This window comes from Epinephelus lanceolatus, chromosome 21, assembly GCF_041903045.1.
Source record: "Epinephelus lanceolatus isolate andai-2023 chromosome 21, ASM4190304v1, whole genome shotgun sequence".
Classification (NCBI taxonomy): domain Eukaryota; kingdom Metazoa; phylum Chordata; class Actinopteri; order Perciformes; family Serranidae; genus Epinephelus; species Epinephelus lanceolatus.
The window spans coordinates 2,225,840-2,241,429 of record NC_135754.1 but is presented as its reverse complement, the minus strand read 5'-3'; the positions used below and the strand labels follow the sequence as shown (position 1 = coordinate 2,241,429).

The following is a 15,590-nucleotide window of genomic DNA, read 5'->3' as shown; positions in this document are numbered from 1 at the left end:
TTCCAGGACGGACAGACGTGCAATAGATGTCGTACAGAACAGATCAACATGGTAAATTAACAGTAATCCCTATGACACAGTGAGACAGAAGGAGAGACAGAGACGGAGAGAGATGCAGGACAGACAGTAATGACATTAGCTTACAACAACATTAATTAAAGTAATATTATTATAATTCTAATTACGGCTATTGTGGTACAATATGTTGAAAGTATATATTAATATACGATAGTATACATATGTGCCAATAATCATATGCATATAATAACAGTAGAAGTATGACTAATGATAACAGCAGCAGGAGGCATCAGGCAGGACCACGGCAGCAGCACAACCACACACGTCACACTATCCAGGCACAGCTGCGATATAAGTTAATCTGCGAGACAGTGGAGCACAAAGGCTCCGGAGAAGAAGCCGACTTAGTGACATGCAGTACAGCCGAGTTAGCGAGATGCAGTAACAGGACATTAGTGTTAGCAAAGGAGAGAGAGAGAGAGAGAGAAGGAGAGAAGGTGCTCTGTGTATTAAAGGAGGTCCCCCGGCAGACTAGGCCTAAGTCAGCCTAACTAGCCACTAGCCTGAGCCAGCCCTAACTATAAGCTTTATCAAAAAGGAAAGTGTTGAGTCTAGTCTTTGTGGAGATGGTGTCTGCCTCCTGGACCACAATAGGAAGATGATTCCACAGGAGAGGAGCCTGATAGCTGAAGGCCTGATCTACTTTTGGTGACTTTAGGGACCACGAGTAACCCTGCGTTCTCAGAGTGCAGTGTTCTGGTGGGATAATATGGCACTATGAGCTCTCTAAGATATGATGGAGCCTGACCATTTAAAGCTTTGTAAGTTAAGAGTAGGATTTTTAATTAAATTCTGGATTTTACAGGGAGCCAGTGCAGAGAAGCTAAAACAGGAGAAATATGATCTTGTTTCTTAGTTCCTGTTAGTACACGTGCCGCTGCGTTCTGAATTAGCTATAGAGTTTTTAAAGACTTATTAGAGCTACCTGATAATAGGGAATTACAGTAATCCAGCCCAGAGGTAACAAAAGCGTGGACCAATTTTTCTGCATCTTTTCGGGTCAGGACAGGACTAATGTTCGCAATATTACACAGATGAAAAAAACGCAGTCCGTGAGGTTTGTTTTAAATGGGAATTAAAAGACAAATCTTGATCAAATGTTACTCCGAGGTTTCTTACAGTAGTGCTAGAGGCCAGAGCAATGCCATCCAGAGAAACTATATCATCAGATAAAGAATCTGTTTGGATTGGGTTGTTTGGGGCCAAGAATAATAACTTCAGTTTTGTCTGAATTTAACATAAGGAAATTGGTGCTCATCCAGGTTTTTATGTCTTTAAGGCATTTTTGAAGTTTAGTTAATTTATCATTTTTTTCTGGCTTTACAGATAAATACAATTGTGTATCATCTACATAACAATGGAAATTTACAGAGTGATTTCTAATGATGTTACCTAAGCTACCTAAGGGAAGCATATATAGAGTGAATAGGATTGGTCCGAGCACAGAACCTTGTGGAACTCCAAAACAAACTTTAGTACGCAGAGATGATTCATCATAAACATGATTGAACTGAAAACGATCAGATAAATAAGATTTAAACCAGCTTAGTGCAGAACCTTTTAGGCCAATTAAATGTTCCAGTCTCTGTAGCAGAATTTGATGGTCAATTGTGTCAAATGCCGCACTAAGATCTAATAAAACAAGTACAGAGACGAGTTCTTTGTCTGAAACAATCAGAAGATCATTTGTAATTTTAACTAGTGCTGTCTCAGTGCTATGATGCACTCTAAATCCTGACTGAAATTCCTCAAATAAATTATTATCAAGGATCTTTGAAAGAAAGGGAAGATTAGATATTGGTCTATAGTTGGCTAACACCTCTGGATCCAGGGTGGGCTTTTTTAGAAGAGGTTTAATTACAGCTACCTTAAAGGACATGTCTAATATGTGAGTGTTATCTAAAGGTAAGACTTCCTTAAATAGCCTAGTTGGGATGGGGTCTAAGAGACACGATGATTTAGATGAAGAAATCATTGCGGTTAATTGTTGTAGAGAAACCGTGTAGAAGCTAACTAAATATATATTAGGTCTTACAGCTGTGTTTGAAGGCAGATTGGTTCTGTTTCAGGGCAGGAGGTCATGAATTTTGTCTCTAGTAGTTAGAATTTTGTCATTAAAAAAGCTCATAAAATCATTACTGCTAAGGGCTAAAGGAATACAAGGCTCAATAAAGCTGTGACTCTCAGTCAGCCTGGCTACAGTGCTGAAAAGAAACCTGGGGTTGTTCTTATTTTCTTCTATTAATGCTGAGTAATAGTTTGCTTTGGCATTGCGGAGGCCCCTCTTATTCGTTTTGAGACTTTATTCCCAGACTAAATGAGATTCTTCCAGTTTGGTTAATCGCTAATTCCTTTCAAATTTTCGCAATATTTGTCTAATTTTCGGGTTTGAGAGTTGTACCAAGGAGCTAACTTTCTTTGCTTTGTTAACTTCTTTTTAAGAGGTGCTACAGAGTCGAGTGTTGTTCGCAGCGAGCCTGCAGCGCTATCGACAAGATGATCAATTTGGGAGAGGTTAAAGTACGGGAAAACTAGAAATTCAACGTCGATGGAATCTTTGCCTTAAATTTTGCAACAGCACTATCTGATAAACATCCAGTATAGTAACTGTTGCTGAGTGGCGTGTAATCGAGTAAAAAGAAATCAAAAGTTATTAAATAATGATCTGATAGAGAGGGATTCTGTGGAAAGACTGTTAGGTTATCACTTTCAATTCCAGACGTCAGAACTAAAACACCCCCAGTGAACGATTCACTCTACATCTGAGCTACAGCCACCCCTACAATACAAACATTTTTTTCTAGCAGTTGGGTTACCCTAAACCAAAGCAAACCTTAAAGGTGATTATGTAATTCCTTGTGTTTCTTGACCCCTTGGATCTATTTCTATTGATGTTGCTGTGTTCTGACATCTTAGCAATTAACCTGATAAGTACATAGTCATAGAAACTGATAGAACTGATTGGAGCAACAAAAATAAAACACACGTTTCAACAACAGAAATGTTTGGTTTGAAGGACTGATGTTAGTAGGCTCTACAAGTACAGTAAGCCAGGGAAATCTCGTGTAAATTGGACTAAATGTGATTAAACAGGTGTCCATGGTTCTGTCGTATCTCTTCGCAAGTTTATAAAGTTAGAATTCCTTATTTACACCACAGTAAGTTTAATAACATTGTTCAGGTTTTTAACACAGAGCCCTTCACACAGGCAGTAATCAGTGAGAGCAGAGATGATTCTTCAGCCCTCACTCTCTGCCTGCTTTAAGCTCATTGACATAGATAGATGAGGCTTTGCAGTTTAGGGTTTGGAGGCATGTTTTAGCGCATATGGGCTGTTTGAGTGAGCTGCATCTCCAGGCCCAGCCTAACACAAAGACAAGGTCTCATGAGCGAGCTGCGTCCTGGGGCTCAGAAAGTCACGGATGACTGATGCCATGGAGATTGTAATTGTATGGCACTTATCTGCTCTCCCACAGGGCCTCTGCAAACCAGCAGAGCAACTGTATCCTACAGCAAACATACACACACACACACACACACACACACACACACACACACACACACACACACACACACATCCCAAACTCCATTCTGTGTGTGGAGGCTTTCATTCAATCTGCTAATTCAATTAGGGCCAGTTGTTTCTGTAAATGCATGTGCAGCAGAGTCCAGGATGGTAATAGGAACAGAGAATAGAAGCACACACACACGCACACACACCACAATGATGAGATGGTAATTAAAGTATAATCAGGGCTCCCGTCTGTGGTTTGATGTCCTGTGTTTCCAACTTTACTTACTGTAAGTCCTGCTCTGTTTCCCATGTTTGTCTAATCAGCCTGACATGTCTCTGGCTTCTGCTTCTGGATGTAGACCTCCTCCTGACCTGCAGCTCTCTCATCTGTGCTTTGTGTCTTTTCTTCTTCTCTTCTTTTCCCCGTTTGTTTCATAATTTAATTTCGGGACTTCCCTCCTTTTGTCGCTTGATTTTCAACCCCACCTCCTGGCCACTGCAGGGCTTTGGGTTTGTAACATTTGAAACGAGTGCAGATGCTGACCGTGCACGAGAGAAACTAAATGGTACAATCGTAGAGGGACGCAAAATAGAGGTGCCTTCCTTTTCTTGTGTCTTCTTACCTCTTGCTCCCCCCCCCCTTTTTACTTTTTCCCCGACTCTCTCTGTCCTTTCTCTGCCTGCCTGATGTTTCCTGCAATACTCCCTCCCCTCTCTTACTCCGTCCATTCCCTCTCTCCCACCTGCCTGCTGCACCTTGAACGCTGCATGCCGAACCCTGATCCGTAAGTGTGTGTGACAAAGAGAATGACAGACTTACTCAGTGGTGTGTAATTGCGTGGCAGTGTTTTTTGACACAAATGGTAGATTCCACTTTGCTCATGATGGAGTGTGTCATGTGTGTTTGTATCTGTGGTGTGTGCATGAGATGACAGTGGTTGTGATGTGAGGTAAAAACTCCCCTGGTAAAAATGAACTCCTTCCAAGTGACGATCAAATGCCAGTGTGTCTTACACATTGTTCAGACTTGTTGCCCTCAAAACATAGCAGTTGGTGTTCCATTTTGATGTGACCATCCTCTTGCGTGGAGTCAAATCTCACCCATCTTTCCATCTGTCTGCTTACTCTTTTCCTGTCCCCAGTTTTCTTTTTAACTCACCAGGGTTCATCTAACAGAGAAATCTTGAGGCTGTTTCACATGTTGATATTTTTGACTGCGTCACAAGACTTGTATTTTACCTTAACAACTATTCACATTCAGTAATCTCACATGCAGCAACCCTGTCTCTACTACTACTACTGCTGCTACTGCTACTTACTTAGGTGATGCACAATATTATCAACATGTCATCAGTATCAGCCAATATTGGTTTTAAAATGAACTATCAGAATCAGCCAACATGCTTTTTCTTATTTTGCCAATGAATGAATATTACATACATTGAGAAGAATTGTACATCATGTCTCCATCTGCTGGTGGGCCATCACGATAAGAGTATGTATGTTTAATATGATAGGATATGATAATATGATTCCACTACAGAAGAGACTTGATGATCACTAAAGTTTGATGGGGAAAAAAAGTGGATACATTGATATCTGTATTGGTTATCATCCAAATGACATGTTATATATTGGCATATCGGATATTGAAAAAAAAAATCCAATATCATGCATCCCTACTAATACTAATACTAAAACTAATACTAATTAATAATTCTATGTTTTCCTGTTAAAGTTTTTAGGAAACAAAAACACTGCCTGTATAATCAGTTTTGGTATAGATGTTACGACACTGTGTTAGATGATAACCACTGCTGCGGGGTTTCTGCCAAAGTAGCAAAATATGAAGAGTAGGGATGAAATCACATTGTGCTGTGTTAGCTCATGCTAACCAGACAGAAAGAGCAAGAGGAGAGCATCTCACGAAAAAGGTCCTTGTTGTCCTTGATCCTTGTTATGGCAACAGGTGCCACCAATACCAACCCAACAAACACAGATTCTAATTCTGTAGGAAACCCTGAATACTCATAATTATAATAAGCACACAATCTGGGACAATATCACAATTATTTTGTCCATTGTCATTTGACCCCACAATTTTATTTCAAAAAATGTCTATAAACATGGCAACATGCACCACAATTTTATAGAAAAGCTGAATCAGGTATTTCAGGCCGCAACAATCACTAAAACAGCCCATGAAATCCCGGAGGGACTGCATAATGCTCCCCAGTAAAGTTTTTTTTTCTTCTTTTGTTTGTTTTTGGGTTTTTTTGGGTGAAGAGTTGGTGGATCGTGGCTGAACAAAAAACAAGACTTTGACACCAGAGAGCAGCGGTTCTGCATGTGGTTGGATTAGACAGCAAAAGCACTTTAGTTTTAATTAAGGAGAGGTTGTGGTTTTGGATACATGATAAAGTAAAACATGCTTCATTCCTCAAGTCACTTTTGAAATTTCCCATCATCTTTCTTAACCTTAACCAAAGGCTTTGAGTGCCTAAAAAGGACGATAAAAAATGTAGTGATGCTTTTGTCCCAGTGAGCAGATCTTGTCCTGCAAGAGCAAATACTGTTGGAAAACAAATGAAATACTGACATAAGGACATTTTAATGACTTGGCAAATGACTCGTTATGTTAAAAGCAAATATAATCTGGATGGCATTACATTTCCCCCAAACATATTTGCTGTTGCCAAATGTGTGGTATATAAATGTGATTTTTAGGAGACCGAACTGCATGCAATACAGCTTGCCAGGAGGTCAGGTAAAAATGAGCTGTAAGCCCCTGTTGAGAAATTATTAGCAAATAATACACCTGTAAAATAAAGTGTGACCCAAGATTTACGTGTACCGCTTATTAATCAGCTCATTTGCCATCTTAATAAGTCAGCAGCAGGAGACATAGCATTCAAAACAAGGTAACAGTGGCTGTACATGGAATACATATGGCAACACAAAATTTCACCCCATACATCTTTTCACTTGCAAATTGCCTAAATCAGACTCACTGAGAAAGCAGGAGAGTCACGTGCAGTACGATGCTGAACAGTGAGAGAATTACCAGCGGTGACAGCAGCCTGTTCTCATTTCCAGGGCGTCAAATACATCAGCTTGGTCACTGGCACTCTTTAGCCTCTGTACGAGACCAGCCCGTTCTTATTCCCAACACATCAAATACTGCCGCTTTTTCAGTGAACCTCAGTGTCAGATACCCATACACAGAGTCACCCTTTGCAGGAGTATGATTGACGGGCAGTGGCTGTTTCTGACACAGGGGGCAAAAACTGTAGTATAAAGAGTGAGAACGTCTGCATAACGTCAGTGGAATGGGAGGTGGGTGGGTTAAAAAAAACCTCTGACCTTTCACCTGTAAGCTCACTTTGTTTCCCGTGTGAAACCAAGGCCTCTAGTTTCGCAGACCGGGCGAGGCGGAAGCGCAGCACACCTGCGCTTCGCCAACTGGGTGTGGCCAGGCGGATTTTGCAATTTTACACACCGTGCGCGCTGGCGCAGCTACTCCTCTTTCCCACCTCCGTCCCTCCTACCTGCGCAAGTCGGAAAGAGGGAGGAGAGAAGGCGTGGAGTGGGTTTTACACAGCCGATTCACATCACACCAATCAAATGAGCCCCTCTCCTCGCCCTTAATGCGCCGCGCGAAGGCGTAATGAGAGTTTACTCAATTCGCCATGGCAGAAGAGAGCAGCAGTGCCAGACGGCCAAACTTCTCCCAGGAGGAAACTGATGCTTTGGTCCGGGAGGTCCAAGCTCGCAGTGTCCAAATATACGGAACTGCGAGCAGACCTCCACGGGCTGATGATGCAAAGGTAGCCTGGGAGGAGGTCACCACAATTGTAAATCAATGTTGCGTTTCTCTCGTGCGCGCGCGCTCTCTCTTTCTCTCTCGCAGTCTCACTCTGTTTCTTTTCTTTTGACTTTTCTAAGATGACAGTTGCTGAATATATACTGCCTGTCTGATGCTGTGGCTGTTTGTGGTTGGCTGAGAGGAATGTGAACTAATTAGTTTGCAGCTGTGTTAAACAAATCAGGTTGGGTTTCCATTACGCGTGCCAAACGGTGCCAATCCCCTTTGATCTGACATCAGATGTGACAGGACAGTAGATATAGAGATACATTTATGTGCTGATTGCAGATAGTTGCATTGAATAGTGTTTTTTGTGGCTATTTATTGCATTGTTAATGTGCCTGACATTCTGGAAACCTGTCTGTGAGGTTTTGGTGACGTGTGCGCACTGTCCGCCGGTCAACCAAACTTCCACTTACACCGGCTGCGCTCCGCCTGCGCTGACAGGCGCCTGGTTTCAGCTGGCAAGCTTTTAGTGTGCCTTTGGCGAAGCCTTTTGGCATGAAACTGTCACTGCACCAAGCTGGATCTGTTGACACCTCCCCCTGCTGCGCCGCCACACCCATCTCAGCGCACCTCGGTCTGCCAAACTACCAAACTGAGCGCGCCTTGGGTTGCGCTGCTCGAAACTAGCTCTGCATGGGGTTCGCCACCCTGCGCCACTTTGTGCCGCGCCGGGAAACTAGAGGCCCAAAAGTCAATGGAGTTATTAAACATAGTGTGCTAGCGTGCTACACTAGTGACATTACATTAGTAACAGGTGCACTTATTTTAAGCTGAACCATGACGTTATTTTCTAAATCTAACCATGGACTTTTGTTGCCTAAATTTAAGGAAGTAAACCTAAAAACAAAGTGTTTTATCTACATTGTAAGTTTGTTTTTTTTTAAGTTTGTTTTTTTTTAAATTGTATGCATGTATTGAGTAGAAACTGTACATTTTCTGTGAAAATGGAAGTTTATTTTTACAACAAACAATGCAATTAACAAGTGTAAATTAACACACCATCCCTGAAAGTCGAAAACTGATGAAGGAGGGAACCTAGTGCATCTTTGACATTTAGGCCTACTGCAAAAGCAGTGGTATTTGACAAGTTGGGATGAGAAAGTGTTGTTGAGACGCACCAAGCTTTGACCGAACTCCACTGAAACCCATCTACAGCAATAATAGACACTTGGTTTGCTAGCAACTATTGTAGTATAAAGAATTAAACAGTCCGTGTAGGCTGGAGATTGGACTCGGTTAACTAACATAGGACTTTCACCCAAGAGACTGCTGTTTGTGTCCCCTGTGAAACTAAAAGTCAACATTATTTTATTACTTCTTTTTTTTTCCCTTCAAAATGTAGTTAGTCATGTGACTTATGTGGCATACTAATGAAGATATGTTCATAACTGAAGTAACATTACAAATCAGGAATGCACCATATTGAATTTTATGCACAATATCTGATATGCCGATATATAACAATGTGTTTAGCTGATAACAGATACTGCTATTGATATATCTGTTTTTTTCCCCACCTTATATTAGTGATCATCAAGTCTATTCTGTAGTGTAATTAACATCATATTATGCATGCATAGTCTTACTGCGATGGCCTAATAACAGATGGAGATATGAAATACATAATAATATGTATGAATATTCATTCATTGAGCAAAATAATCAAAACCATGTTGACCGATTCTAATAATTAATTTCAAAGCCAATATTGCCCGATACTGATGAAGTGGTAATATTATCATGCGTCCCTATTACAAATTATTTTAACCCCTTTTTTTCCAAACCTAACCAAGTAGATTTGTTGCCTGAACTTAAAGTAATCTTAGTGCAGAAACCTACATTTCCTGTAAACACAGAAGTTTATTTTAAAAAGACACAGTACATGTCACAAGCAGAAACTGACACCTGATACCTTGAGTATAATGCATAAGGCGAGTTGGGAGGTAGAAGAAACATTGTTGTTGGTGTGCATCAGAGCAAACGGAATAGATGTAGGACAATTTCTGTAACTATTTGGATAGAAAATACATTGTGACACAAAAGCACCTCCAAAAAGCTTTTAAAAGCTTTATTTTTTTAGATTTTAAATCAAAATCATGAAAACACACAGACATTACAGTTTTACAAACTGTAATGTCTGTGTGTTTTCATTTTTAAAAGTTTGAATTTTCCCTCATTCATTTTCTCTGATGTTGCTGAATGTATTTCAACATCACACCTGTGACTTGTTGCATGTACTCTCACTTGCTTGAGTGATAAAATATAAGCATGGCATGGAGAGTGGTTGTGAGGTGGATTATCCAAAGTTCTTTCTTGTTTATGTGTGTTTTTGTGTATCTGCTCTCACACTAACCGCTGTTTGTCTGTTGATAGGTAAACAATGCCACAGCCAGAGTAATGACCAACAAAAAGTTGGCAAACCCTTATACAAACGGTAAGACTTCAGCCTGTTTTCCATGTCTTGCAAGCTCCTTTGTGCACCTTTTAATTGCTGCTTTCCTTTAATTTTTCCCTCTCTCATGTCTTATTCTCCTACTCTTAGTTTCCTCTGTTTTCTCCACTCTCTATTTGTATTGCCCATTATTCCATTCCACTGCCAGTATCAGAGCTGGCTACATTACAGAGCAACAGATCTTATGGTTTTATAGCAGGAGTAAATCATTCTGATCCAATTCTACCCACTCAGCTTAGACTGGGAGTGGAAAAGAAACCAAAAGCCAGGCAGCAGATTCTACCCTCATACAAAATGAGTTGTTCACATTTGATTAACAAAATCAATATTTGTCGAAGAGGCGGTCGATTTGGTTTGAAATATTGTGCAAATAGCAAAGTGAAATATTTTCTTACTCAGTAGGGATAAAAGGAAAAGAGCAGCGGAGAAAAGAGCATGGTTGGAGATGGAGGGGGGATATCAAAAAGGAGGGGATGGGGATGTTCTAAATGTATGGAGCCAATAAAAAAGAGTGAGGAGTCACACCTAAAGTTGGAGAGAAGGGCCATTAGGGTGTGTTTCTCTACTCCATCTCTCTTGCAGACTATCATTCATGTGAATAGAATGAAAGAGTGGAGGAGGGAGAGAGGGAGTGAACGGCAGAGACAGTGCAAAGCAAGAGAAGCAAAGAGGGAGAGAGAGGATGGATGAACAAGGGGAGGAATTAAATGGCCAGACATGTCAGCACCCCTCTCTTACACACACATGTGCGCGCGCGCACACACACACACACACACACACACACACACACACACACACACACACACACACACATACACACACACAGAGACGCACACCTCCATCTTGTTTGAGGGTGCAGAGAGAGAGAGAATGAGCCCTGAAGGGTTTTCCATTCATCACTGTCATCAGGCCCCAAGCACACACACACACACACACACACACACACACACACACACACTCACACTCGTATTTCCTCCCAGCTCATCTCTCTCTCTCTAACCATCTTCCTCAGTTCTGGCTTCAGCAGTTGAGCAAGCTGTTGCCAAACATCAAAAATTCAATTAAATAAAAAAAGACAAGAAGAACTACAGAGAACATCAATCAGTATTTCTTATGACCACATTTGTACGAATGTGTAGGATAAATAGAAGAGGAAGAACAAGGGTCTGCAGTTGGTTTTTAATTTTACAAGATATACCGCCAAACAGGAGAATATGCACTGAAACAATATTTTAAGATTAAGGAGACCACCTCTCATCATTAGCCCTTTTTGCACAGAGATGGCGAAGTCCCTTCTTTACTGCGTCTTCGCAGTTTTACACAAAACTTAACAATGGCGACATCATGCCGCTCCAGTGTGTGATTTTAAACAGCATGCCTGCATTTGCGGAATCAAAAAAGGTGTGATGGCCATGGCTTCTATCACAACAGTGTCAGCCTCTAGCGTGACGTATAACATGTGTTGGCAGCGCTTTATAAACAATAACATTGGCATAACATGGCAATAACAACCATTTACTATCTCTGTATATGGCACTTGATCTCATCCTCTGCTCGGAGGGTAAGGACACGACAATGAAAGTCCAGGCAGAAATCCAAGTAGGGCAGGCGGGAGAGGTGCTAGATGGGTCCAGCAACCACTAAACTTTCACCCTGGAGGCAGGTGTTCAGTTCCCGTAAGATTGTAAAACCAAACCCTGTTCGTTCTTCCTAAACTCAATCACGTACTTTTGTTGGCAAAACCCAACCACGTACATTTGTTGTTGAAGTAAAAAAAATGTCAATCACCATGTTGTGCCAATGTAGTGCGTTTATTTTGAAAGAGACTGGATGCAAACTGTGCTGTTGACAGCCTACCAGAACGTCAACAACCAACACACCTAGAGTACCTTGCATGTCATATGTTGACGTGAAAAGTCCATGACTAAACATGGATATGTGCCAAGGTCGAAGTGAGAATGTGTTGGGTAAAAAAAATTTCAAGCAGTGATATATTTCTTTAATTGTAAAGTACACATAGGGTGGGTCAAACAAACATGGACTTTCAACCAGGACACTGATGTTTGTGTCCCGTGTGAAACCAAAGGTACTCAAAGTACATTATGTACCACGCATTTTTTTTTTTTGTTCTGTAAACCTAACCAAGTGTTTTCCTTTCCATAAACCTAACCACACTGCAACCATTTCACAGTTTAAACTACATTAACCATGTGTTTGAAACTGTGACTGTTCGTAATACAGTTTACATAGTTTTAACACATTTCATGTAATGCGTTGTTACGAAGTCAGGTCGATTTCATGTATTTCTATTAGACAGTGTTGGATATACTGTAACTACTAGGCAGCAAAGGTTTTGGTTTTTCAAAGAGATGCCTTTGCATGTAGCATTTTTTTTTAACTTTGTATTTATGCTGTGCAATTCATACCTTCATCTTTTCACAAATAAGCATTTCGCATTTCTCTTTAACTTTGTATGAATTTAAGTAAAGAAAAAAACAACAACGATACAATAAATCAAATACCCAGTACTAAAAAACAAACAAACACACAAACAAAAGGCGAAAAGAGAAAAAAAAAAACAACAACAACAACTAAATATACAGTAAGTGTGCAAGCAACAAAGATATAACCATTTTATGTTTTTCGTACAATTTCTTTTTTTTTTCTTCCTTCTTCTCTTCCTTTTTTCCTTTTCTTTCCCTCTCTTCCTTCCCCTCCTTACCTTACTTTAGTTACAGGGCTCAAAAGTAATATTTTACACTGATAGCATTACTGCCATAAAATTTTAAATTAGTAGCATAGCACTTCGTTTAGTTGTGCAAGAAAGAAAAACAGAGAAAAAAAAAAGAAAAGAAGCAACACAAAAACGACATGGTTCAACACCACATATTATATAAATATTTTTTTCTCTTTTCTCTTCCATCCTTTTCCTTCTTTTCATTCCTATTATTGGCAGTGAACAGAGTTTTGGTGGCAAATGCCATCAAATTAATAAAAATCTTGAGCTCTGCATTGACATCCAAGGTGACCATAATTCCATAAAAAAGTCAGTTTTCAGCTGAATTTTAGCTGTAATCTTTTCCATAATATATACCTCATTCACCTTTTGTTGCCATTGTTTTATGTTGGGGGGTTGTGGCTGCAACCATAATACCGTAATAGTTTTTTTGGCTATTAAAAGCAGGGTCCTCAGTAAATATGTTTTCTTTTTCCCCATTTGGAGTCCTGCAGGGATGCCCAAAATAAATAACTTTGGGTCAAGTTTTATTTTTATATCCAAAATTTGCTCTATTATCCTTTTAACATCGTCCCAGTACTCCTGCAATTTTGGACAGGCCCACATTATATGTGAGAGGTCCCCTTGGTGGTCACAACCCCTCCAGCATAGTGCTGATGAAACGCCATATTTTGCTGTTATAATTGGAGTTCTGAAGTATCTGTTTTTAATATTCCAGTCAAATTCCCTCCAATTTGGGCTATTTGTTAATTTATGACCAGACAAACACGTTTCATCCCATTCATTTTCACTAATTAGTATGTTCAGTTCAATTTCCCACTTTCTTTTATTCTCTAAATCTTTGTTTTTAAGATCTTGTTGCAAAGCTCTGTAAACAGTGCAGTGCATGTAGCATTTTGATGCAACATGTTGAAGACATTATGTATGATGCCCTGTTGGATGGACAAATATAGCAGTTAAGGCTGATATTCTGATATCTTTTATTTTAAAAGAGAGGAATTAATAGTATCGCAAATCTGTAGAAAAGATACAAGTTCATGCAGCAGTGCTAACATATACCCTGTGTGTGTGTGTGTGTGTGTGTGTGTGTTTCTCCTGTGCAGGCTGGAAGCTGAATCCAGTGGTTGGAGCAGTATATGGCCCTGAATTTTATGCAGGTAAAGAATCACACAGTTCTGAAAAGAGAAGAATGCATGAAGAAAACCAGCTATAAAGCAGAGTCCTTATTTCTACTGCTAAGTCTATATCCACTCATCTGTTTTTATCCTCACACCCCACCCTTTGTCTTCCCTCCATGTGTTGTGTAAGAGGCGTGAGCATCCACCTTGTGAATCAGACCAATCTTGACACAGCTTACAGATGTAAATGTTACCAGGTGTGTGTGTGTGTGTGTGTGTGTGTGAGGGGTCAAACGTTTCACCCAACCACACTACAACGCGTCACTTGCGCCTACTTAGGACACATCAGATCTAATCAAACCGCGTGAGTGCACGCCTACATTTTACATAGGGTTACTATGGGAGTAACTATATACTATAGGAGTACTATGGAGTGTTACACACACGCCTGCTCCATGACGCGCAGGCGTTGTTCGCTCCACTCACATGACGCGCTCACACGTCTTATCAGTACGCGTGCACAGCACGTTACAAACGCCACACATACACTACACCTGCATGTGCGTGTGAATCTCGCACACACAGTGCATGTACACATTATTAACACCTGGCAAACTGTCTGTCTCCATAGTTTACACGTGCAGGCAGGCGTGTGTGTGTGCTTCGCAAGAGTGGAATGAATGAATGAATCAAGTCACTGCAGACATACGTCTGCATATACACACGCATGATTTTTTATTTTATCCTCACAAATCAGAGCTACTGACCACCCTCAACGTCTGGCTGTGGTTTAAAAATATTTAACTAAGATAATATATAGGCTACAACAGCCTAATTGTGAATATATAGCCTATTATTGAATTGGATCCTAAATGCTGCAAACCTCCATCTGTATGCTTTTAATCAATAGTTGTGTTTTCATAAACATTTTTTTCGCATTTTGCCCTTTTGCGAATTTGACTGTTTATGGAAACAGCTTTTCAGACATCCTTAAATCTTAAAAGATTTAGTCCTCCCCTCCCATTCCTAGTAGTGGTATATCCCACACTCTTTCCAATGGGCGGGGCTAGCAGCCGTTAGTACTTGGCAGCAGTAGCAGCTGTGGCTGGACCTGACTGCCCACATCACGCATTGCGGGCATAAACGTCGGAACTAGGGGTACAGGGGGTGCGGCCGCACCCTCTCCCATCCGTGCCCCCCGCACCCCATCAGCCTAAGAAAGCTTAAAAAAAAATAAAGAATCTGAATTTAAACTCAATTTGTCTGACTTACATTTATCTCTTTCATATCATGAATGCATAGATCTATGCTTTTGATGTGATATGCAGCCTGCCTGACTACATACAGAGGCCCTGGACCTGCTGCGCTTTTTACGCGCACTGTCCGTGGTGCTGAAATCCCCGCTGCAGCTGCCGCTGCTGCTGACAGCAGACCGGGGCTTTCAGAAAATAGTCCCACTGTGTTTGCCAGGGCATATCAGGCTGTGTGATTATGCACAAAGTTTGGTTTAACGCATTGGAGCAATTTCATACAATTTAGGACATTTAATGTGATAAACTAATTTCAGTTCAACATGGTCATTTGCTTAGAGGATTCAGCTGAAGCATAATGAGTGTTACATGTCATTAAGATGAAGTATTTGCTTGTTTTGTGGTTAATTATGCACATGATCCGTTTGACCCCATCATGCGGTGCGTTCATCCCTACAGACAGGGTTATATTGTTCCTTAAATGGCTTGATTTAGTTATCAAAGTTTCATTTTCTTAACAAAACATTCTAGTTCTCTTATAACTGCATGTTATTATAAAATAACTTCAAA

The 15,590-nt window shown here is 40.5% G+C and overlaps 1 protein-coding gene across 12 annotated transcripts in view; it reads left to right on the top strand.

Annotated features, from left to right (window-relative positions):
• rbfox3a (RNA binding fox-1 homolog 3a) overlaps positions 1-15,590 on the top strand; it is a 1,467,330-nt gene that overhangs the window by 1,314,660 nt on the left and 137,080 nt on the right. For 11 of the 12 annotated variants that reach the window (XM_078163425.1, XM_033611789.2, XM_033611787.2 and 8 more), the window contains 3 exons: positions 4,095-4,187; positions 9,837-9,897; positions 13,756-13,809. In XM_078163425.1, coding sequence (XP_078019551.1) covers positions 4,095-4,187; positions 9,837-9,897; positions 13,756-13,809 — 208 coding nt within the window. The remainder of the gene's footprint in view (positions 1-4,094; positions 4,188-9,836; positions 9,898-13,755; positions 13,810-15,590) is intronic. The other variant, XM_078163424.1, reaches the window with a different exon arrangement.